Genomic DNA, 24,816 nt, shown 5'->3' on the forward strand with positions numbered 1-24,816 from the left:
ATCCCATCAAAAAAATTTATTAGATAAATTGCAAATTACACCCCTAAAGTTTGAGGTGTTAGGATTTTACACATTAAAGTTTTAGAATTTGGATTTTACCTCCTGAAGTTTGGGAGCATTTGGATTTTACACTGACGTTTTAGAATTTAAATTTTACCCCTGAATTTTAGAGGTATTTGGATTTTACTTCCTACAGTTTAGGGGTATTTGAATTTTACATTTTGAAGTTTTAAAATTTTAGGGTGTAAAATTCAAATACTCCTAATTTTAAGGGGTAAAATTCAAATTCTAAAATATCAAGATATAAAATTCAAACATCCTCAAATTTCAGGGAGTAAAGTCCAAAATCTAAAATTTCAAAGTGTAAAATCCAAATACTCTCAAACTTTAGGGGTGCAATTTATCCTAAATTATTTGAACCAAAATAAATTGGTTGGTAATCTTATGGTTTGAGATGGGTTTCATTTCATTATACCTCTAGAAATGGTTGGTGCGGATCATAACTCATGCAATTAAGAATGACCAAAGAGACAGACAGATAGTGAGGAAGAATAAACAATAGCAAAAAAATGATAATAGGGCCTAAGCTAAGACTAGGAGTAGAATGAGTGTAAGAGGAAGGGAGTGATGGACCACAATATGGAGTCAAAGGTCTAATTCATGTGGCTAAGCCATGAATACCAAGCTTGATTGCTCTGGCTGCTCATAATTTAAGAGTAACTTTATGTGAGATTACTATATTGATTATGCCAAGTATTCCACCTAATCCGTGATCATTTGCATGATACAGCTTGATTATGGAGATCCCTAAGCCGATATTCGCCTTAATATCTCAGGAGTTTCACATGAAATGATTTGGTATGGTTGGGATAGGTGTAAATGTTCCACATAAATTGATCACTTCTTTGAACTTAGGATTGCATTTAAAATCTTCACCTTAATAATTGCTTGAATGTGGGTTCCATTATCTTCTCTTTAAAAAAAAATGGTATTAAGATATTTGCTATTGTAATTTGATTCGATGATAAAATGCAATTATAATATAATATATACCATAGATTAAAAACTTATCATAATTAGTAGGAATAATAAAGCTTTCCCTAAATTAATAGAGACGTGAGTGCAAAATATTTAAGAGGTCAAATCACAGAATTAGTCAACGAAATCACTGCAATTTCCATGACTTCTTGTGGCTTTTAATTTTTTTTTAATAGCTCAAAATGACTTTTTGTAGTTGTATATTCATCTGTAAAGTTGTATAAATGTTATAATAATGATTAAAAAATTAAAATTTAATTTTAATAATTTAAAATTTTGAGATAATTAGTAATTTATCATAATATCAGATCATGTAGGAGGAGTAATAACTTGTCATTTTTTTATTAATATTAATAATTTGTCATTAGATCATAATCTAGTTAAACTTTTTCCACCAAAAAAAAAAACCATGAATTCATGGGATTAGTACTGGGCCATCTCCTACATAACCAAATTCCCCTTAACCACAGGCCGAACAACACTTTGGGGGTCCTCATCAACCTGTCATACTCTTAATTATACAAATCTCATATATATCTTTTTGTCATTCCAACTTTACAAGCTTCTTTTTCTTTTTTCAAAAAGAAAAATCTTCGCTAATTATTTTTAGCATAAACGACCAATAGCGAGCAAAAATAGATTAGCTTTAGACATGTGGGTACCTCTTGGAAACTTTCATGAGTGGTCATGAGTTTGACAAGTGACTCAAGTATGGGTGTCTTCAAAGAAACTCCCTTTGCTTACTCAATTTTTTTGGCACAGATAAAATCCCACTAATTTTGCTACTTTTGGGCTACTTTTTAAATTTTTTTATTAATTGAAACTGTTCTAAGATTAGGTGTGATTTACTGTAAATCTTACTTTTCAAAATAGTTTATTTGCTTTGAGTTTCATTCCTAGAAAAATAGCATCATCACTTTTTTCAGTCATGAATAATTAAAACATGAATTATGCAAATAATGATCAGGCCAATGTTTATATATTACTTTTTTTTGTTAAGTTTCAATTTATAACATCTGCTCCTGAATGTTTATATATTACTTTTTTTTGTTAAGTTTCAATTTATAACATCTGCTCCTGATAATAATTTTTTATCACCAGACTATAATACCAATCGATTTTTAGTAATTCAACCTCCCAAATATTTGACTTAGTAGCCCGGAAAGTACACCTCAAATTTCGATCTTTGCCTAGCTCCCCACTTTTTGATTGCCCATCTTTTCGTACAGGCCCAAATTTTAGGCCCATTATATTTCAAATAATAGATTTGGGTTAGTCAGCTCTGCTAACTGGTAGTTTAGCGTGTTTGTCTCTTATTTTAGTCAAACAACTGCAAATTTTTCTTCAGCAATTTTCTGATTGCGACTGTTTCTCTAGAGAAATAATTATGAAAAATTAGTTCATCATAAAGACTTGAAGATCACAACGGGGCTCAAACAATTAGGCAACATGCTGGCTTTTCTGGGCCAGTACATAGAGCCTATAAAAGAATAGGGGGAAATAAAATTCCAAAGCCATATGTTGTACACATTGCTTATTCTAACTTTCTAGTCTCTACTAGTTTCACCTTCTTCTTTTTTTCCCTGTTTTGTAACTACTTTTTCCTCTTGTTGTTAAATATATACTTTGAGTGATAGTTTTCCATCTCTTTTTCTCCACCTTGTGTCCCAACAAAAGAAAATTTTTAAAGTTATATAAATTCATACTTGATTCTTTTTTCCATTTCCAATTACTTCTAGTTTTTTTTTTTCCTGTTTTCATAATACTTGTTCCTCTTGTTGTTAAATATAACCACTTTGATTCTTTGAATGATAGTTTTCCAATTTTTTTCTCCACTTTGAGTTCCAAAAGAAGAAAAATTTATTGAATTTATATAACATCATATTTGATTTTTTTTCCATTTCCAATTTGATTAATCCTGTTTAATACTCATGTGGCTAGCCAGCTTTGGTTCATCATTAATATATATTTTCCATAATTTTTTTTTTATTGTTATTCATTTGGTTTTTACAACTATTGGACAGTTTAATTTAATTCCTTGATTATTAATTTTGTCAACATAGCCATTCACATTTTAAAATCAACTCAATTACATCATTGGGTGACTCCTACATTAAAATTCTGACCAGATTGTTAGATTTGGCACTTGGAACATACATCAAAGATTTGTTTGAATACTGCTTATTTTGCTGAAAACTGAAAATACTGTAGCAAAATAAATTTTAAATAGTGCCGTGAGACCCATTGTTAATGAAAATTTTGCTAAAAAAAGAGGTTTGTGAGTCTCGTAAACAATGCACAGGACCCATTAGAAAGCTGAAACATGCTTCAAAAAAAAAAAAAAAAAAAAGCCCAAAATATAGACGTTGAGATTATAATCAGTATCCAAATGGATAGCAAATCTCTAAAATGGTCCGAACTATTCATTTTTCTACGTCAAATAATCCCAATAAAGTTTTAATAAATGTGAAATTTAAGGATAAAATTAAATTGACTTTAAAAGTTGAGGATCTAAATTAATAGTTGATGATTTTTCGATTATAAAAGAATCAAATAAAAAATATATTGGTTTTCTGGGCCATGGAGATTTGTACCCGAAGATACAAAAGCCCAATTGGAATACTGATCTCTCCTAACTAAGCCTGAGCCCATTTGAAATACATTTGTCAATTTTTATTCCCATGACATGTGGTACTCAACATGCTTACTACAAGTCCATCCTCGGCCTAGATTTCATGCCATTCACAAGATGTTGGATTCAATTCTTCAAACCACACAAATTCAATGGATTAGTCAGGCCCATTAACAATGCAGTGAATCTGACCCCTATGTCTACGACCCATCTGAAAAACATTAAGCACTACTTGGTAACCCAGCCCACGAAAACAAGTTTACCCACCTTTCAAATTTCAAAATTCGAAAAGTTTCAAAACGGTCAGACCCAGCTGTATCCCAATTCCCCCCAAAATAGCATTTTCAAAATTTGAAATCCAGCCAATCGAGAAATAGACGTTTCAAACGGATACTCTTTGCAAAAACCTCTTTATATATGCACCACTAGTTACTTTCCAAGACTCCATTCAAATCCTCTAGATCTCATTTTCTCACCCAAAGTTATTTTAAAAAAGAAAAGAAAGCCCCAGACGTCTTTGTATACGTCTTTGGCAAACCTTGTACCTTTGTTTTACTAGCAACCAAAATCAACCAAAAATGAGAGAGTGCATCTCAATCCACATCGGTCAGGCCGGTATCCAAGTGGGTAATGCCTGCTGGGAACTCTACTGCCTTGAACATGGCATTCAGGTAACCCTTTAGCTTCAACAACAACAACAACAACAACAACAACAAAATTGGTCTTTTATATAAACACACACATAAAAATTACGCCTTCGTTTTTATATTTGGGGTAGTACTAATTTTCATTGTTGTTGTTCTTTCTCTAATTTGTTCAGCCTGATGGACAAATGCCTGGTGACAAAACAGTTGGAGGCGGAGATGATGCCTTCAACACCTTTTTCAGTGAGACCGGCGCCGGGAAACACGTCCCTCGTGCCGTGTTCTTGGATCTGGAGCCCACTGTCATTGACGAGGTCAGGACCGGGACATACCGCCAGCTTTTCCACCCTGAACAACTCATCAGCGGCAAGGAAGATGCCGCCAACAACTTTGCTAGGGGCCATTACACAAGTAAGCAGGAAGAAAACCCATGTCTCAAAGTCGCCTTAAATGTTCAATTATGAGTTGCAGTACACAAAACTAAGATCTTGTTATGTAAAGTATGTTTATTTATGATGAAATTGACGTATATTGGGGGGTTCTTGTTTTGGCAGTTGGGAAAGAGATTGTGGATCTGTGCCTTGATAGGATCAGGAAGCTAGCTGATAACTGCACTGGGCTTCAGGGGTTTTTGGTCTTCCACGCTGTTGGTGGAGGAACAGGTTCTGGGTTGGGGTCTCTGCTTCTTGAGAGGCTGTCTGTGGACTATGGAAAGAAATCAAAGCTGGGTTTCACTGTCTACCCATCCCCTCAAGTTTCAACCTCTGTTGTGGAACCTTATAACAGTGTTCTGTCCACTCACTCACTCCTGGAGCACACTGATGTCTCGGTGCTACTCGACAATGAAGCCATTTATGATATTTGCCGCAGATCATTGGACATCGAGAGACCCACTTACACCAATCTCAATAGGCTTATTTCTCAGGTATAGTTTTAAAAAAAAAAAAAAGCATCATTGGCTGTATGTCACATTTGGTATGAAAATACATCATTGAACATGTGCGGTTTGAAAAATAGTGTAATTTTCACCCGCATAGTTTATTGTTGGATAAAATTTGTGAAATTTGCATAGGCTTGTTTCACAGGTATAGAAAAAAATTATCTTACATCATTGGCTATATGTTACATTTGTTGGCATTAGTACTTAATTAGAAATGTCAAAAATTTTCAAATTAGTGTTATCTTTATCAACATATTTTATTGCTTGATAAAATTTGTGAAAAGTGTTAGTACTTCGAAAATTTGCATTTTGCAGTATGAAAACATTTTACTTTAAAAATTGCAAATCTGAAAAAATCATCCTGTGAGCTGAGAATTGAAAATATTTAAATCGCGGGCCAGATGAGCTCTAATTTGCCCCAAGTTTAGACATTGTGGATGATAAATTGTGATTTGTTTGCAATGCAGGTGATTTCTTCATTGACTGCATCTCTGCGTTTTGATGGTGCATTGAATGTGGATGTGACAGAGTTTCAGACCAATTTGGTCCCATATCCAAGGATTCACTTCATGCTTTCATCATATGCACCAGTTATCTCAGCTGAGAAGGCTTACCACGAGCAGCTCTCTGTGTCTGAAATCACCAACAGTGCATTTGAGCCCTCGTCCATGATGGCTAAATGTGACCCTCGACATGGAAAATACATGGCTTGTTGTTTGATGTACAGAGGTGATGTGGTCCCCAAGGATGTGAATGCAGCTGTGGCCACCATCAAGACCAAGAGGACTATTCAGTTTGTTGATTGGTGCCCAACTGGGTTCAAGTGCGGTATCAATTACCAGCCTCCAACTGTGGTTCCTGGTGGTGACTTGGCTAAGGTTCAAAGGGCTGTTTGTATGATCTCCAACTCGACTAGTGTGGCTGAGGTGTTCTCAAGGATTGATCATAAGTTTGATTTGATGTACGCGAAGAGGGCCTTCGTGCATTGGTATGTTGGTGAGGGTATGGAGGAAGGAGAGTTTTCAGAGGCTAGAGAGGATTTGGCTGCTTTGGAGAAGGACTATGAGGAAGTTGGGGCTGAGTCTGCTGAAGGAGAAGATGATGAAGGTGATGAGTATTAGGGTTGTGGGCAGTGTTGGTGTAGTGTTCTGCCAATGGACTCATTGGTGTGAATTTAGGCTTAAGTGCTGCCTTATGTTTTATAGTTTCTTTAGATGTATTTTTATGTTGGTTTAATGGAATTGGAACTATCTTTGCTCAAGTAACACATTTTATATCACAATTGCCAAAGAAATTGAGACACGACCAAATCAATTAAAATTAGCTAGCTCAATAGGGGAAAAATATCATTAGCTTCCTTTTCTACAAATGCTACTAGAGATCTACTTTTGGTCCGGTCATCTCTAGCAGCAGACCAGTTTTTAGTGGAAGAGAAGTCAAACTCAATTTTAGAGGAAGATTTTTTAAAGTACATAAGAATAAGCCAAATGAAATGTCGTGATGAGATGAGGGGTGCATGTTGAACGAAAATAAACACTTGTGTTGATTTGTCAATTTAAATTAGATTACCATGTTCTTTCACATGCCATCATATTCATATATTGTAAGTTTTTGACGATTCATCATGTATAAGGGTGTATTGAGGGGACCATGCTGACTACAACAAACCCAAGTCTCCCCGGGCCAAACAACTTACCCACATAGATGGCCAAAGAATATCTCTGTCGATATGTTTGCCCAACAGATTACAGGTTCCAAAGAATATATATGCTTCTCCAATTTTATATAGATAAAGGTTGATGATTTTTTTAATAGCCCTTTCCTGAAGCAACTGAGATGGTGAATTTATGCGGTTTATATTTTTTTAATGGCTTCATTTTCTCACCTTATAATTTTTAAAGAATTGAGAGAGGATATGTGAGCTCACATTTTGTTTGCCTTATATGCGAGTTCACTCCAAGGGTGAATTGGTTTGTCCCTGTTGTGATTTAAACCAGGAAATGATGGTATAAAATTATGTATAAACCAAACAAAATGTGACACGATGAGAGAGGATGTTTGATTCCTGAACACAATGAAATTACTGGTTTTGATGGCTACTCAGTATTGTGACATGCAAAAGGAAATTCTGATCAATTGATGAAAGAACTGGTTCTATTGAGAAGCTTTAGTCCAGAAAAATCGTTTGGTTTTTACCAAATATTCCACCTTTTTCTATTGCTAACCAAATATTCCACCTTTTATTCTCACAATGGAATATTTTCCAAAAGATCTGCATTATAATTTATGAGTATATGTTCGTACTTCCCAATTTAATTTAGATAGATTACCATGTTCTTCACATGCCATTATGACAGAAAAACCAACGCATATTGTCACTGACTCCAAACTCTAACAACGTAGTAAAACGCCCACATAATTGAGGGGGCCATTTGGTCTAGCAGATATAGGACAAATGGGTTCCAAAGTACCAACCAAGAATATCTTTTATTGATATGTTTCCCAAGCAGAATACTCACTCCATTCCTTTTCCCATTCTTAGCAACAGTCTTGCATTCTTGCTCCATAATATCGAGTCTATATAGCTTTCCCGTCTTTACATCGATCCCAACTCACCTTCTCACACATACAACACAAGCTCACCTTTAAGATCTAACAATGTCTAGCAGAAGATTAGATTCTACAATTGCAACAGAAGATGAGGTTAAAGATCTCATTCTAGAACTTCAAGCACTGTTATCCACTGAGGTGGACAGGAGCAGGACAACAAAGGTAGGAAAACTCACATTGTATATAAACATACATAATAACATATGTTATATTGGTATTGCCCCGCCCCATTTTTTTTCTTTTTGGTTAAGTGTTGTTATTGCTTAACTTGGTTTTGTCTTGCAAACTTTGTTATCATTGTCCAGGTTCTGGAAGAGATTTGCAATCATATAAAGAAGCTGCAGAAAGAGGTCGACAACCTGAGCAAGAAAATATGTGGACTTCTTGGGCCTCCAGACACTAGTAGTAATGTTGATTTTGCTGAAGTCCTCAAGCTAGTAATGGAATTGTAGGCACAGTATTTCTACTATTGTAAGTACCTAACTGTTATATCAGTTATCACCATGTATATCTTCTTTCTGCCTTAATGTGTTTTCCAATATGCTAGATTTGCTCATGCTGGCCGATGTATATCCCCAACAATAAGTAGAAAGGGGATTAAATTCAATAAGGATTTGATGTATATACCCTGTTTACACCTCCAATAATGATGTGTACATCAACTTTTTAAAAGTAAAATTAAAAAAAAGATAAGATCCCATACTATTATTGAAACTAGTAAGTTTCCAGTGCGATGCACGGATATTATTGTAATGTTTTATGTAAATTTGTTTTTGGAAAATATTAGACATATATTATAGCATATTTATTATAAAACTTTGTTAGTAATGAGTTCATCATAAAAAGTAACAATTATAAATTGCTTACATATATTTATTATAATTATTTTGTTCAAGTAATGAGCAATAATTAAAACAACTTGGAGTAATATTGTATAATAAAAGTTGATAAAAGCATATTAATTCATTCTATATTATTGATTTTTATTATATGATGTAATAAAAAGCTTCATTACGAAATCTTTTTTTTTTTTTCTTCAATCTTTGTTATAAAGGTATGGTGATGCTTGTTATTATCATCAGCTTCTCTATCTTCAACATTTGAAGTTTAATCCATCCATATTTGTTCAATTTTTGAGCTTTCATCATTTTTTTCCTTTTGTTGCATCATTTGTGTTAATCACTAATGAATTAGCATCGAAAGATTCTTAATTGGATCTTACAAAGTTTAGACTTTGTCACTAAGATTTTTCATAGTATTTGCATTTATATTAAATTTCAATGATGTTACAGCTTTTTGTAAATATTTTTATTTTTTATTTTTCTTAATTTTGGAATAGTGCAGCAAAAAGAATTAGTATAGCATATCATATTGTGTATTTTTTTTTCTTCCATACATTTTTTTCATTTGAAGGTGCATAAAAAATCTTAGTAACTATGTAATTTTCAAAACCATCATTTAGATTGAATTCATTCAAATGAAGTAGAGAAATCCATTTTTTTCCTAATTTTTTTTTCTTCAAATCACGTGGAATTCGTTCTCCAATATCAATATTTTTACAATAATTTAAATAAGTAGTACCTCAGTTTATTTTTTAGTAAAATATCTTGTAGATTCAATTAGGATTTTCTCGGCATCTCAATCAAATATCATAATTTTTTTTTTTGATAGTTGCTTCAAAAACTTCAATTTGAATCATGTATTTGAAGTAGTTTGTAATTGTATATATATAGTAGTTATAGTGAGATAAATATATTATAAATATTTGGAGAGAATGTAGTTAATGTGAGTGCCTCTAACTTTGTGATAGAAAGATTTATTTTTGTTTCACATTTTGCATACCAAAATGATTTTGCCTGTGGTTTGACATTCATTTCACGAAGTATGCATAAAATGTAATACCAACCTATTTTTGTATCAATATTACTTATTATTGCAATACCCTAGCAGTTCACATCTTGCAATGAACTTTGAAATTAATATGTATTATTTTTTTAATGTAAATAATTTGATGTATGATTATTTTTTTACGTAAATGATGAGTATAAATTGAAATGATTAACAAACCTGTTTCGTAGGATCTCATTCAATGCATTTTATCTTTACTATTGTCTTCATAATATTTAAAGAGAAATCCTCCTATGAAAATTTTTTTGCATGTATTTTTGGTATTTCTTGTATAGTATCATGTTTTTTACCATTCCTATCTTTGAATATTTTTTAAAGAAAATATTAAGTTAATGGCATTTTGTGAGATAGTATATGATATTTATTAGATTTTTTTGTTATTATAAATTTTAGAAATATGCACTTGTCATTTATTTCAGCAACCTCAGGGATCTTAAGATTTTTATATATTTTTGTTGCACTGGTCGATGTCAGAGAATTAGTCTGCATAAATTGCATAGAACATTATTAATAGACAAAAACATATTGAATTGAAATTGGGGAAAAATGAAGACATGATTTCATGAGGATGAGATTTTCTAGAAGTATCACCTATACGTGGGGGAGGAAGAAGAGAGTTGATAAGAGGGTAAGAGTTTTTGCTTTGATTTACACGTGGGAAGGGTCAAACTTGGGTCATAATATGTAAGGTAAGAACTGGCTTGAGTTTTTCATAAGGTTTGATCTACTATGAAAAGGTTTTTCATAGTGAATTAATTTTGGTCTAACGGGTCTAATTGTCAAGAATAACCTATATTTTTATATAATAGTAAAAAGAAGTTATTATAATCTCTTGGGTAACAGTAAAAAAAATTAATAAAAAGAGGTAAAAAATGCTAAATTTATATAATAGTAAAAATAAGTTACTATGATATATTGGGTAATAGTTAAAAAAAACTTAATGAAAAAAGGTAAAAAATGTTAAATGCAATATTAGAGTGCCATGTGGCAGGACAGTAAAAAGAAGTTACTATGATCTATTAAGTAACAGTAAAAAAAACTTAATAAAAAGAGATAAAAAATGTTAAATTTATATAATAGTAAAAATAAGTTACTATGATCTATTGGGTAACGGTTAAAAAAACTTAATGGAAAAAGGTAAAAAATGTTAAATGCAATATTAGAGTGCCATGTGACAAGACCTCATGCACTCTCACATGAAGTCTCTGCTTTTATATATATATATTGATTATATTATGTAGTGTCACGTCAAATCCGTGATTTTGTCTTTGGTCTTACTTTTTTTACCCTAGTTTCTTCAAAACTTTGGTCCTCATCTTTTTATCATCATCATCAAAGGCAAAGTGAGTGCTCATCATTAATTCAATGTCAAAGGCAGAGTCAATTTAGTGCCACTTTAGATTAGAACTAGCAAAATTAGATATTAACCCAATAGTCCGTCCAAACTAAAAGTAAAAATATGGGTATGGGTATCGGTCATAAATTCGGTTGACCCAAACCAACTCGCTAAAACGGTGGCCGGGTCAAGTTGATTCCTTTTTCAAAGGGATTTTTTCTTTCTTTCTTGTTTCGGCCTTAGCCTTTGTGTAAACATGTTTTACACTCTCGCTTTTGTTTTCTTTTCTGAAGTTTTCTTTCTCCTCACACACGCTCGTAAATTCTTTCTTAGCCAGGTCAAGGCTTCAATTTAATGAACCTTGGACTGTGCAATCTTAAGAACTTATATTATTATAGAATATTTTTTGTTTATTTTTTTTATCATTGAAAGAAAATATTATCAATTTTTTATTTTCATTTATTATTATTATTATTTTGAAAAAAAATTGGTCATAATGGGTTGACCTAACCCTTAAAATACCATATTAGAGTCATAAGTTTTACAACTTGTAAAGTCCATATATTTAGGTTGGCAACCATGAACAAATTGTAACCTTTAGAACTTAATTTTTCTAGTTGTTTAGTTTGGAAATGTTCAATTAAATAAGACAAATGAAGTTCAGCACAGTTAAAGACTCAAGAAATTAGAAAATAGCACGTGCAGATAAGTTTCACTTATCCTGATCTATCAAGATTCATGCAGATTTCAAATCTAGCTTTTTCTCTTAACCATTTGATCTAGGGTTTTAATGGATATTAAGTATATATAAATACAAACCCTAGAGCACGTTTTTATGCATTCAAGAGGGGAATGTTATGTACATAGATTTAGAGGTTTTCCATACCCTTTTGGAACTACAGTTGGAGACTTTATGCAAACCACAGATCCAGTGATAAACAAAGTTGTTGCATATAGTCAACCATAGTTGTTGATCTAAATCTTTGAGTGAAGATCTCAAAGTCACAAACTAGAGAGATTGTGTTGCTGATCCACAATTTTAAAAGTTTTCTTAGGTCATCATTCTTGGTGTACATGTGATTTGTGAATGTGTGATGTTTGTTTAAATAAGATCTATCGCATAATTAATCTAATTAATTATTTGTTTAAAAGTTGATTAAATTTGAGACAACTAGTGTCTAAAACCCGGCCTAACACAACTCATTTAAGACAATTTTTTTGGGACCAAACTTGATCTTGGCCAAACTTGATTGATTCAAACTCTAACTTAATTGAGCTAACTTGTGCCAAAATTGAGTTGAGCTTGTTTTTCTCATAATTTATGTCAGGTAGATAGATTTATTGATTCAATTTCCATTAATATAAGGACATCATATGAAACTCCAAGAGCTTTGTAAGTCAATTAGCACATTTAGTTTGTTCAATGAAGACATATAGGGTACAAATTCCCACTCCTATTTTAACTATTGAATTTATAAAAGTAAAAAAAAAAGTCATCATATTATATATTTAAATTATATATATATATATATATATTAGCAAAAAAAAAAAATCACAACACCATTTAAAAAAAAAATTCTAATATCATTACACCATTTACTTTTTCCAATTATATAAGCACCTCGTATGAAACGTTTAATAAAATGTAAGAAATAAATCGTGGCCATAAAACGTAAGACAAAAATTGCATTTAACGCGTCCTAACTTAAATTGCAAGCTACGCAGCAAGTCATCCGACATTGATGGAATTTGAAAGATGTTTCTTCGATTGAATTATAAGGAAGATTTTTAGAGATATGTCCAAGATGTTAACTTCAAGTTTAATTTCTGCACTGCAATTGGATTCAAAAGGATAATATTTCGAGAGAAACGCGTTATTGTTAATTCAAAGTTGATTTCGAATTACATAAATACAACCAACAGTAATGTTGATTTTGCTGAAGTCCTCAAGCTAGTAATGGAATTGTAGGCACTGTATTTCTACTATTGTATGTACCCAACTGTTATATCAGTTATCACCATGTATATCTTATCATTGCCTTAATGTGTTTTCCAATTTGCCTATATTTGCTCAAGCTGACTGATGTATGTCCCCAACAATAAACAGAAAGAAGTTTAAATTCAACAGGGATTAACCCCTGTTTACACCCTCCATTAATGATGTCTAACATCAATTTTTTGCAAATAAAAGAATATGAAAAAAATAAGAGTTCATAGTTCATACACATAACGGAGGTATTTGCATGAAGCTGCATTCTGTAGTGCCATCTGTTGCCGTTTCTTCTTATTCTTCTTCAAAGGCAGAGTAAATTGTAGTGCCACTTCAGAGTTCAGACCCCTACCATACTCATAAAAACACAAGAGTTATTTAACTATTATTTTAAAATATTTTATTATTTTTATTGAAAAGAAGGCTCAGACTCAAGAAGACAATATTATCAAGTTTTATTTTCATTTATTATTATTATTATTATTATTATTTGCGTTCGAAAAAAATAAGGGTCATACTGGGTTGACCTAACCCTTAAATACCATATTAGGGTTACAAGTTTTACAACTCATTTAGGACAATATGTTTCTAACTTAAACTTGATTAGGCTCAAACTTAATTGATTCACACTCTAACCTGATCGACCTAACTCATGCTAAAAATGAATGAGAGAGAGAAAGAGAGAGGTAATTTCTTAGTGGACTTCAAATTTCTCTATCAACAATGGCATCTTTGGTGGTGTCTTGAGTTACTTCCCTTAGATCCAATGGTGTCTACGGCAACATCTCACACGGGTGGTGAATAGCATTTTTAATTTTAGATTTGTTTTAGAAATTCAAATTTTGAATTAAATAGGTTTAATTTTCTGATTATATTATTTGAATATGATATCAATGAGGAGGGTGTGATTGTGTGCAGTAACTCCTATTTTTCTATTTATAAAAAGCTAGTGTGTCACATTGGTATTGGATGGTGTAAATAAGGGTATTTGCATCAAATCCTTATTAAAATTTAATTCTTCTCTAACCATATTAGGTGACAAAGTTTAAGGGGAATGATTTTAATATATTGTGTATCAATTCTTATATGATCGCAGCTTTTATCAAAACTCTAAAATGGTTGACTATAAAGTGTAGACAATTATTTATACACAGACCCACTACTCATAATCAATCATATAAGAGTTGTGGTAATAGTATTGCAACAAAAGTTGTCTCTAAATTTTCTCTCTTTCTTTTTTGAAAAAATTATAATTGATAGATAGATTTACCGATTCTATTTCCATTAATCTAAGGATATTGTATGAAACTCCAAAAGTCTTGTAGTTCAATTAAAATCTTTAATGTGTCTAATAGAGATGTACAAGATTCAAATCCCCCTCAACATTATAGTTATTGAATTTATAAAAGAAAAAAAAATTAAAAAATTATATCATATGAAGCCTTTAATAAAGTGTTAGAAATCAAATGACTCACAGAACTCCTTTTGTTTAATTATTATTATCATTTATTTATAGGATCTCAAATTAACTCATTACACCATTTAATTTAATTTAATTTTTTGCTAATATCATTACACTATTTATGTTTACCACCAGAGTTAAATCTATATTTTACACCATCCAATAAGAGATAGTCATTTAGTCTTTTACTTAAAATTCAATACACCCTATCACATCTACTAACACCACATTTGTTTACTTAAAACCTCAATTATGGTGTTTATTAGCTGTTATCATGTGTGAGCAGAAGTATTTATGTATGTTTTTCTATCTTTTCCATAAAAAAGAAGTATTTATATTTTAGTAATATGATGATATGATACATGCGATTTGTGAATGTTTGATATTTGTTTAAATCAAATCTATTGCATAATTAATCTAATTAATTATTTGTTTAAAAGTTGATTAAATCTGAGACAACTAGTGTCTAAAACCCTAACACAACTCATTTAAGACAATTTGTTTCTGACCGAACTTGATCTTGGCCAAACTCGATTGATTCAAACTCTAACTTAATTGAACCAACTTGTGCCAAAATTGAGCTGAGCTTGTTTTCTATGGGTGTCACAGTAGCTGGGGTAGGGAGTTGGATGGACAATGTGTGTGTGTACGTGTGTGTTTGAGAGAGAGAGGGAGAGAGAAATTTCTCAACGGACTTTGAATTCCCAATCAACAATGGCATCTTTGGTGGTGTCTTCAGTAAAACCAATGACTTCCCTCAGATCCAATGGTGTCTATCACGGCATCTCACATTGGTGGTGGGATTTTTAATTTTTTATGAATAACATATGTTATATTGGTATTGCTCAGCCCCATTTTTTTCTTTTTGGTCAAGTGTTGTTATTGCTTAACTTGGTTTTGCCTAGCAAACTTTGTTATCATTGTCCAGGTTCTCGAAGAGATTTGCAATCATATAAAGAGGCTGCAGAAAGAGGTCGACAACCTGAGCAAGAAAATATGTGGACTACTTGGGCCTTCAGACACTAGTAGTAATGTTGATTTTGCTGAAGTCCTCAAGCTAGTAATGGAATTGTAGGCACAGTATTTCTACTATTGTATGTACCTAACTGTTATATCAGTTATCACCATGTATATCTTCTTTCTGCCTTAATGTGTTTTCCAATATGCCTAGATCTACTCATGCTGGCTGATGTATATCCCAACAATAAGTAGAAAGGAGATTAAATTCAATAATGATTTGATATAAATACCTAGTTTACACCTCCAATCATAATGTGTCACGTCAACTTTTCAAAAGTAATTAAAAAAAAAAAAAGATCTCATACACATAACAGAGACAATTACCATTATTAAAATTGCATTATATAGTGTCACGTCAAACCTATGATTTTGTCTTTGGTTTCACTTTTTTCCCCCTAGTTTCTTCGAAACTTTGGTCCGTCATCTTCTCTTTTATCATCATGTGTAGATAAGTTAGGAAATCAGAAAAAAAAAAAAAAAAAAGTGTAAATAAGTTTCACTTATCTTGACCGATCGAGATTCGTCCAGATTTCAAATCTAGCTTTTTCTCTTAGTTGTTTGATCCAGGGTTTTGATGGATATGAAGTACATATAAATACAAACCTTAGAGCACGTTTTTACACATTCAAGAGACAGATTTGAAGATTTTTCATACCCTTTTGGAACTACAACTGGAGACCTTGTGCAAATAACATAACCAATCATAAAGCAAAGTTGTTGCATTTAATGAACCATAGTTGCTGATCTAAATCTTTGAGTGAAGATCTCAATGTCACAAACCAGAGAGTTTTTGTTGCTAATTTAAATCTTTGAGTGAAGATCTCAATGTCACAAACTAGAGAGTTTTTGTTGCTAATCCAAATCTTTGAATGGAGTTCTTAGAGGCACAAACAAGGGGAGTTTGTATGCAACAGTTTCACAGTAAAAGAGTCCATGGATTCGGAGCTATGTGTGGTCATACAAGTAAGTACTACATGAGGTAGCAATAGATTTAGGATTAACTTTATTGTATAAACTTCAATTCTATTAACGGAACCAATTGGAGACTTTTGAAGATTTTTCATACCCTTTTGGAACTACAACTAGAGACCTTGTGCAAATAACAGAACCAATTATAAAGCAAAGTTGTTGCATTTAATGAACCATAGTTGCTGATCTAAATCTTTGAGTGAAGATCTCAATGTCACAAACTAGAGAGTGTTTGTTGCTAATCCAAATCTTTGAATGGAGATCTTAGAGGCACAAACAAGGGGAGTTTGTGTGCAACAGTCTCACAGTAAAAGAGTCCATAGATTCGGAGCTATGTGTGGTCATACAAGTAAGTACTACATGAGATAGCAGTAGATTTAGAATTAACTTTATTGTATAAACTTCAATTCTATTAGTGAAATGTTGCTTTGAGGTTTGTTTAGGTTAAATCATCTCTAGGTTTTTTACTTTAAAAGCACAATTTTAAAAGTTTTCCTGGGTCATCATTCTTGGTATACATGTGATTTGTGAATGTTTGATATTTGCTTAAATCAGATCCATTGCATAATTAATCTAATTAGTTATTTGTTTAAAAGTTAATTAAATCTGAGACAACTAGTGTCTAAAACCCTAACACAACTCATTTTAAGACAATTTGTTTCTGACCGAACTTGATCTTGGCCAAACTTGATTGATTCAAACTCTAACTTAATTGAACCAACTTGTGCCAAAATTGAGATGAGCTTGTTTTCTATGGGTGTCACAGTAGCTGGGTTAGGGAGTTGGATGGACAATGTGTGTGTGTTTGTACGTTTGTCTTCTTGAGAGAGAGAGGGAGAGAAATTTCTCAACGGACTTTGAATTCTCAATCAACAATGGCATCTTTGGTGGTGTCTTCAGTAAAACCAATAACTTCCCTCAGATCCAATGGTGTCAATGACGGCATCTCACATTGGTGGTGGGATTTTTAATTTTTTATGATAAATTTAATTTTCTATTTATATTAGTTGAATATGATTACAATGAGAATAAGTGGACTTTGAATTCTCAATCAACAATGGCATCTTTGGTGGTGTCTTTGGTTAAACCAACGACTTCCCTCAGATCCAGTGGTGTCTATGACGGCATCTCACATTGGTGGAGGGATTTTTGTTTTTAAAATTTTTATGATAAATTTAATTTTCTAATTATATTAGTTGAATATGATAACAATGAGAATGAGGTCTAGGTCTGATTCTTTGTAGTAATTCCTATTTCTCTATTTAAAAAAATATGATGTGTCATATTGGTATAGGATGGTGTAAATAGTTGCATTTGCATCAAATCATTATTAAATTTAATCTCTTCTCTAATTATATTAGCTAACAGAGTTTAAGGGGAGTGATTGTTTATTTACTGTATATCAATTCTTCTACGGCCCAGCTTTTGTCAAAATTCTAAATTGGTTGATTGTAAAGGGTAGACAATATTTTATACATAATAAACCCACTACTTATTCTCCACTATTCACAGTCAACTACATCAAATTTGTGGTGAAAGTAATGCAACAAAAGTAGTATCCCTAAATTTTTGTCATAATTTATGAAGGGTAAATAGATTTATTGATGCAATTTCCATCAATATAAGGACATCATATGATATTCCAAGAGCCTTGTAAGTTAATTAACACATCTAGTTTGTTTAACAAAGATGTATAGGGTTCAAATTTCCACTCTCCTATTATAACTATTGAATTTATAAGAGCAAAAAAAAAAAAAAATCATCATATTATATTTATATGAATCCTTTAATGAAAGTGTTAAAAATGACTCATAGTAACTCACAACACCATTTAAAAAAAAATATATCTAATATCATTACACCATCAACTTTTTCCAATAATATAAGCACCTCGTATGAAACCTTTAATAAAATTTAAGAAATAATTTATTGTGGCCATAAAACGTAAGACAAAAATTGCACTAGGAAAGATTCTTTGCAACGCGTCCTAACTTAAATTGCAAGCTACGCAGCAAGTCCGCTATATAGACCTGGACTTAAAGTCATCCGACATCGATGGAATTTGAAAGATGTTCACTTCAATTGAATTATGAGGAAGATGTTTAGAGAAATTTCCAAGATGTTCACTTCAATTGACTTATGAGGAAGACTCACAGAGAAATGTCCCAGATGTTAACTTCAAGTTTAGGGTCCGTTTGGATAGAGCTTATTACTGAAAACTGAAAACTGAAAACACTGTACCAAAATAATTTTTAAATGTGTGAATAGTACCGTGGGACCCATTTTTAATAAAAAAAATTCTGTAAAGTGAAGTTTGTGGGTCCCGTGAACAGTACACAGGACCCACAGATGTGCTGAAAAGTCAGCAAATGCGGTTACTGTTCATGAACAGTAGCTGCTGTCCCCCTGACCCGTGCATCAGCAGAAAAAAAAAAAACGTAGAATCGTGGACGCTGGACGCTGGCCACTGTATCCAAACTCAGCCTTAATTTCTGCACTTCAATAGGATTCAAAAGGATAATATTTCGAGAGAAACGCGTTATTGTTAATTCAAAGTTTGGAAAAAAAAAAATGCTAGTGCCACGTGGCACAATTCGTCCATGCCAAGTGACAAATTATGAGTAGTAAAGAAAAAATAATAGGTCCACAACTCCACTATTCACAACTTGCCATGTGAGTTGTGACAAAAGTTGTGTTATTTGCTATGATTCTAGCATTTTTCAAAAATGTTATCTTGGTTATTTGACACCATTTGGTCGAGTTGATATCTTAGGAGACGGAAAATTTTGGTAAATAGTACATTTTTTGGAAAAAATTCCGTGACTAGCATGTGAGTGAAAGTATTTAGTAAGTTAGACTGTTTTTTGGAACTTGAGTTTGTGAAACTCGAGTTCCAGCCCAAAATCGTGTTTCTCAAACTCGATTTACACCTGACTTGAATTAAAAAAAAAAAAGGTGGAACTCGAGTTTACTAAACTCGAGTTTCATGCTTTTAAAAAGAATAACCCAGATGGAACTTGAGTGTAGGAAAGACGAGTTTTGTTATTTTTTTTAAATGGAACTCGAGTTTACTAAACTCGAGTTCCACCTTTTTTTTTTAATAAAAAAGAAATTCAGGTCAAGTGTAAATCGAGTTTGAAAAACATGATTTTAGGTTGGAACTCGAGTTTCAAAAAACAGTCCAACTTTCTACATACTTTTAACTGCATGCTATTTATCTAATATTTTTCTGAAAAAATGATGTTGAGCAAATTTTGCCCTTAGAAGAGGGCATGGGTTCAAGCTATGGGGGTTGCAGGCTAGCGAGATATGTAGTAATGTAAGTATTTCTAACTATCTCAAAAAGAAAAAAATTAGTACATCTTTAAAAAGTGGTCAATATCAATTGTGAATATGTGTCTAAAATAATGAAGGTAAACTAGATATTTTTTCCGAAAATAAATATCGGATCTTTTACTAATGAGTCAATTCTGTATTTCATTTTTTTTTTCCCAAAGTGTAAGTGCACAATTGCACCTGGACCCAAGAACAGTTATGGGCTCAGGCCCAATGAGCCTTAAACAATGAAAATTTGTAGAGAGTGGGCTTGAAACCCAGGTTAGAAGTGAGTGAAGATTAAATGACAAACTAAAGATTGCCAGTATTAGGAAACAGCAAAGAGTAATGTAAATAGGCCTCCTCGGACGTAAGCCGAGAGCTGTTCTTATATTATCTCTCTCTCTTTGTCTTTTTTCTTTTTAGGTTACAAAAAGTTTCGTCCTCATTTCTGTTCTAGGTCTTCCCTTAAATACTCTTCTTCTTAATACTTTATACACGTGTTGCCCCCAACTCCTCCCTTAGTATAGATATTTCTTTTCTTAGTGCCTTTGAACAGTAACTAGAAGTTTCCCTTCCACTGTTCAAGTGTCACCTCCCCATTAATGCGGCCAGGGTGGTAGGTGCAGGGTCTTTAATGTGGAGGTAGCAGCCTTTGTCTTTGACATTTCTTCAACACTGGTGCTTCTGGGGCATTCAAGGGTTCACCCCTTTTAACCATTGGTCTTGACCGTGTCATTCCCTAACCTGTACCATGAAGTCCCGGGTTCTCTGGTGTCAGTCCAAGGGTAAGTTCACCCTCGGCTGGGTCCTCGGACCCTCGGCGCGGTCCTCGGACCCTCGGCGCATGGGCCGACCCATAGTATTAACAATTTCCAAACCCAGGGTCAGGTCGGCCCTCCTTAACACGGCCCAAAAGGCCCATGTTCCCATCAGGATCTTTTTACCCCCCACACAAAGAATATGGCCAATTTTTATCACTTTTGGGAGAAAGTGTACAAATATTTTTCTTACAATTATGACTACACTTTGCATGGTAATAATAATATTAATGTAAACTAACAGTTTTCCTTTTAATTATTATAAGGCTGTCTTTCTTGAGTCTTGAGTGATGCATATAAGAATCAACCATTTGGCCTTGTATTGCATATATCAATCAATCAAAGAAATTAAACCATTTACCGATTTCACTTATCTACTGAGCTCACGCCGAACAAGAAAGTGCGAGAAATAAATCGTGGGCCAGGATTAAAAAGGGAACTCGTAAGAAATTTTCGAGGAAAGATCATGCGGGTAGATCTCAAGTAAACTTCTGCGCTAGATCTACAGGATTCAAAGAGACAATAATTTCGTGAAAACCACGTTGGTATTTATTCAAAGTCAATAAGAGTAGCGACTTTCAGTCTTCGGAAAAGTTTGCATTTCAATTATAAAAGTGTGTTAGAGTGAATGAGTGATGCATATATATAAGAATAAACCATTTGCCATGGGCATTGCACTCATCAATCAATCAATCAATCATACACTTTATTTTAACATGGCTACCTCTGTCTCCATTTCCATTCTGGTATTAGCATTATGGGTTCTTTGTACATTCACGCACTCCACAACTATGGTTGTTGCAGCTAAGTCATCAGCGCTAGAACTAGAAGCGAAGGCTCTGCTGGAGAGTGGGTGGTGGAGTAGTAAATACACCAATGGCTCCTCCTCAAGTCATTGCGCGTGGCCTGGAATCTATTGCAATGATGGCGGAAGCGTCATAGAGATTTACATGTATGAGGTCTATCTGGGAGATAAGTTTCGAAAATTCAACTTCTCATCCTTCCCAAATTTAGAAGATCTTAATCTTTATAATACTGGACTCCAAGGAAGCATCCCGCCAGAGATTGGTACTCTTTCTAAACTCACCTATCTTTCTCTATCCATGAATAATCTCACAGGTAATTTGCCTCTTTCACTTACAAACCTCACTCAATTAGAGTATCTTCTCATCGACAATAATCTAATCAGTGGGTCCATCCCCAACATATTGGGAAATTTAAAAAATCTTCAAATATTAGATCTAAGTGCAAATGCTTTCAGTGGGTCCATCCCACACCAATTGGGAAATTTAAAGAATCTTCGATATTTAGATATAAGTAGAAATAAACTCACCGGTGAGTTACCTCCTTCGCTTGCCAACCTCACTCAGTTAGACACATTTGACATTTCTTCTAACCTAATTAGGGGGTCCATTCCTAAAGAATTGGGAAATTTAAAGAATCTTTATCTTTTAAATCTGAGTAATAACACACTCACCGGGCCAATCCCTTCAACTCTGAGCCTTCTAACCGGTCTTTTGTATTTGAATCTGTCTTCTAATGAAATCAGCGGTTCTATAGCTTCAGAAATTAGATTTCTAAAGAACCTAGAACACTTGGACCTACAACAAAACAAGCTCACTGGTCCACTCCCTTCATTTCTATGGCATCTAACCAATTTAAACTATTTGTCTCTTAATTCGAACCAAATCAATGGTTCCATTCCCGCAGAAATCGGGAACATGAAGAATTTGGGAACTTTGTCCCTTGCTTGGAATCAAATCAGTGGCTCCATTCCTGTAGAAATAGCTAATTGCCCTTCGTTGTACAACTTAACTCTAAGCCACAACTACTTAACAGGAACCATTTCCTTTGACATGAGATACTTTTATTTGTTACAATATTTAGATCTTAGCTATAATAACCTTTGTGGTTCCATTCCTCGAACTATTAATCATTTAACTAATTTGGAAACTCTGTCCCTCGATAGGAATCAAATCAGTGGCTCCATCCCCATGGAAATAACAGATTGCACGAGCTTGAAACACTTGTCATTAAGCCACAACTTTTTAACTGGAAACATTCCCTCTCTCGTTGGTCATCTTCATTCCTTAAATGCTATTGACCTAAGTCATAACAATATCAGCGGAGATATTCCATTCGAACTTAGGTATTTGCCATCTTTAGAGCTCTTGGATTTTAGCTACAATAATCTTACCGGATACATTCCCATTTTTTCTAATCACATAAAAGAAATAAACCTTTCATACAATTCATTGCAAGGTCAAATCCCAGATGGCTACTTTAATTGGACACCTTACACATTTATTGGCAACAAAGATTTATGTGGCGACATCCCAGGTTTCCCTCCTTGCTCTCCAACTGCTTCAAACAGTTTCTCAAAAAAAAACTCTTCCCCAAACAATAACAAATCAATTGTCCATCAAATAAAAATTGTTGTTCCCCTCAGCTTTTTCCTTGTGTTTTTACTTCTTGGGTGTATTTTCCTCTCTCGACGTGGGGATAAGAAAACTAAATCGGAGTCAAGTGAACCAAAGAATGGAGACTTATTTTCAATATGGAATTATGATGGAAAAATTGCATATGAAGACATTGTTGAAGCAACAAAGGACTTTGACATTAGCTACTGCATCGGGACAGGCGGTTATGGTAGTGTTTACAAAGCACAGTTGCCTAGTGGTAAAACAGTTGCCGTAAAGAAACTTCATCGCTTGGAGGCTGAGAACCCAACATTTGACAAGAGTTTCAAAAATGAGGTCAAAATGTTAGTAGCAATCCGACATCGAAATATTGTTAAACTTCTTGGCTACTGTTTGCATAATCGATGCATGTTTTTAATCTATGAGTATATGGAAAGGGGAAGCTTGTTTTCTGTCCTAAGCAATGATGTTGAGGCTATGGAATTTGATTGGATGAAGAGGATGAACGTCATCAAAAGTATAGCACATGCCTTATGTTACATGCATCATGAATGTGTTTCGGCAATTGTTCATCGAGATATAACTAGCAACAATATACTATTGAACTCTAAATTGGAGGGTTTTGTCTCTGATTTTGGCATGGCTAAATTTCTTGATCCTGATTCCTCCAATCAAACTTTAGTTGCTGGGACTTATGGTTATCTTGCTCCAGGTAAATTAATATTCTTTATGTGATACTCTCAACTTTTATTTTAAAAGGTTTGCCATGTGTGGAGCTTTCTAAATATATGCTACTTAGCTTACTTTATTGTTTGTTATTTGATAGGACCATGTATGCATAATAGAAAATATCACTTTCACAACGGAAATTTTATATACTAGCAAGTTGTCCAGTGTTTTCATAAAATAAGTATATAGAAATATAAGTAAAACATTAAGATTAAAGGTAAATGAAAGACATTACATCTTTTCATACTTTTCATTTTTTTTTCTCATGTATGCAGAATTGGCCTATACTATGGTGGTGACTGAAAAATGTGATGTTTATAGCTTTGGAGTGGTGACATTAGAAATATTAATGGGAAGACATCCAGGCGAGCTCATGACATCGTTATCAACATCTCAAAGTGTGATGTTAAATGAAATATTAGACCAACGTCTCCCACCTCCAAACCGTTTGGTTGCAAAGGATGTTTTTCTTGTTGCTGCAATTTCATTTGCTTGCTTACACACTAAACCAAAGTCCAGGCCGACAATGAAATGGGTGTCCCAAGAATTTCTCTCTCACAAGAAACCAGTAACAAACCCCTTACATTCAGTTTCACTGTGGCAGCTGAGGAACCAAGAAAATTATACAATTGGAGAGAGTGAAACTCAATAAGGAAGTGCTTGTTTTTCAGTTGAGAAACATATTGTTTGACGAACTTCTATGGCAAAAAATGTTGTGTTACAATAACAATGCCTTAAGAATCTTGTGCAAGTTGTATGTGTTGTTCTTTATGATTTGTAACTTGTATTTTGCAACATGAAATTTATGTCTTTTCCGCTTTTCAAATGCCACACATCTAGAATTCTCATAACCAATCGTGGAAGTTACAAAGGTTGATTTATATGCTTGATGCTCGACACTAGTTCAAGTTATTCCATAAGATTCAGCAATAATAAAGACAAATTTCAATAAGTAAAAACTAGTAATAAAACCCCCCTTGCT

At 33.2% G+C, this 24,816-nt stretch overlaps 3 protein-coding genes across 4 annotated transcripts; all 3 read left to right on the forward strand.

Moving 5' to 3' along the window:
- Positions 1-4,110: 4,110 nt before the first annotated feature.
- On the forward strand, positions 4,111-6,515 carry LOC142612193 (tubulin alpha chain-like). Of its 2 annotated transcripts, XM_075784316.1 has the most exons (5): positions 4,120-4,341; positions 4,491-4,725; positions 4,869-5,239; positions 5,722-6,182; positions 6,265-6,515. In XM_075784316.1, the coding sequence occupies exons 1-5, from the start codon at positions 4,249-4,251 to the stop codon at positions 6,488-6,490; spliced, it is 1,386 nt and encodes a 461-aa protein (XP_075640431.1). In that variant the 5' UTR covers positions 4,120-4,248; the 3' UTR covers positions 6,491-6,515. The 2 variants fall into 2 exon arrangements, with proteins under 2 accessions (XP_075640426.1, XP_075640431.1); XM_075784311.1 differs by having other exon boundaries at positions 4,111-4,341; positions 5,722-6,515.
- A 1,237-nt stretch (positions 6,516-7,752) lies between these two features.
- On the forward strand, positions 7,753-8,582 carry LOC142638915 (transcription factor ILI5-like). The gene is made up of 2 exons (XM_075812994.1): positions 7,753-8,026; positions 8,170-8,582. Exons 1-2 carry the CDS (start codon positions 7,913-7,915, stop codon positions 8,314-8,316), a joined length of 261 nt encoding a protein of 86 aa, XP_075669109.1. The 5' UTR covers positions 7,753-7,912; the 3' UTR covers positions 8,317-8,582.
- Positions 8,583-21,386: 12,804 nt separating this feature from the next.
- LOC142622520 (uncharacterized) lies at positions 21,387-24,563 on the forward strand. The gene is made up of 2 exons (XM_075796010.1): positions 21,387-23,817; positions 24,110-24,563. Exons 1-2 carry the CDS (start codon positions 21,402-21,404, stop codon positions 24,484-24,486), a joined length of 2,793 nt encoding a protein of 930 aa, XP_075652125.1. The 5' UTR covers positions 21,387-21,401; the 3' UTR covers positions 24,487-24,563.
- The last annotated feature ends 253 nt before the right edge of the window (positions 24,564-24,816 follow it).

Source organism: Castanea sativa, chromosome 1 (genome assembly GCF_040712315.1).
Source record: "Castanea sativa cultivar Marrone di Chiusa Pesio chromosome 1, ASM4071231v1".
In the NCBI taxonomy this organism is placed as follows: Eukaryota; Viridiplantae; Streptophyta; class Magnoliopsida; order Fagales; family Fagaceae; genus Castanea; species Castanea sativa.

Excerpts from the sequence above, each read along its gene's own strand:
- LOC142638915 (XM_075812994.1), top strand. The coding sequence starts at position 7,913 with ATGTCTAGCAGAAGATTAGATTCTACAATTGCAACAGAAGATGAGGTT. Across the intron at positions 8,027-8,169 it reads ACAGGAGCAGGACAACAAAG|GTTCTGGAAGAGATTTGCAA; the intron begins GTAGGAAAACTC and ends ATCATTGTCCAG.
- LOC142622520 (XM_075796010.1), top strand. The coding sequence starts at position 21,402 with ATGGCTACCTCTGTCTCCATTTCCATTCTGGTATTAGCATTATGGGTT. Across the intron at positions 23,818-24,109 it reads TTATGGTTATCTTGCTCCAG|AATTGGCCTATACTATGGTG; the intron begins GTAAATTAATAT and ends TCATGTATGCAG.
- LOC142612193 (XM_075784316.1), top strand. The coding sequence starts at position 4,249 with ATGAGAGAGTGCATCTCAATCCACATCGGTCAGGCCGGTATCCAAGTG. Across the intron at positions 5,240-5,721 it reads TCAATAGGCTTATTTCTCAG|GTGATTTCTTCATTGACTGC; the intron begins GTATAGTTTTAA and ends TTTGCAATGCAG. Across the intron at positions 6,183-6,264 it reads TCGACTAGTGTGGCTGAGGT|GAAGGAGAGTTTTCAGAGGC; the intron begins GTTCTCAAGGAT and ends GAGGGTATGGAG.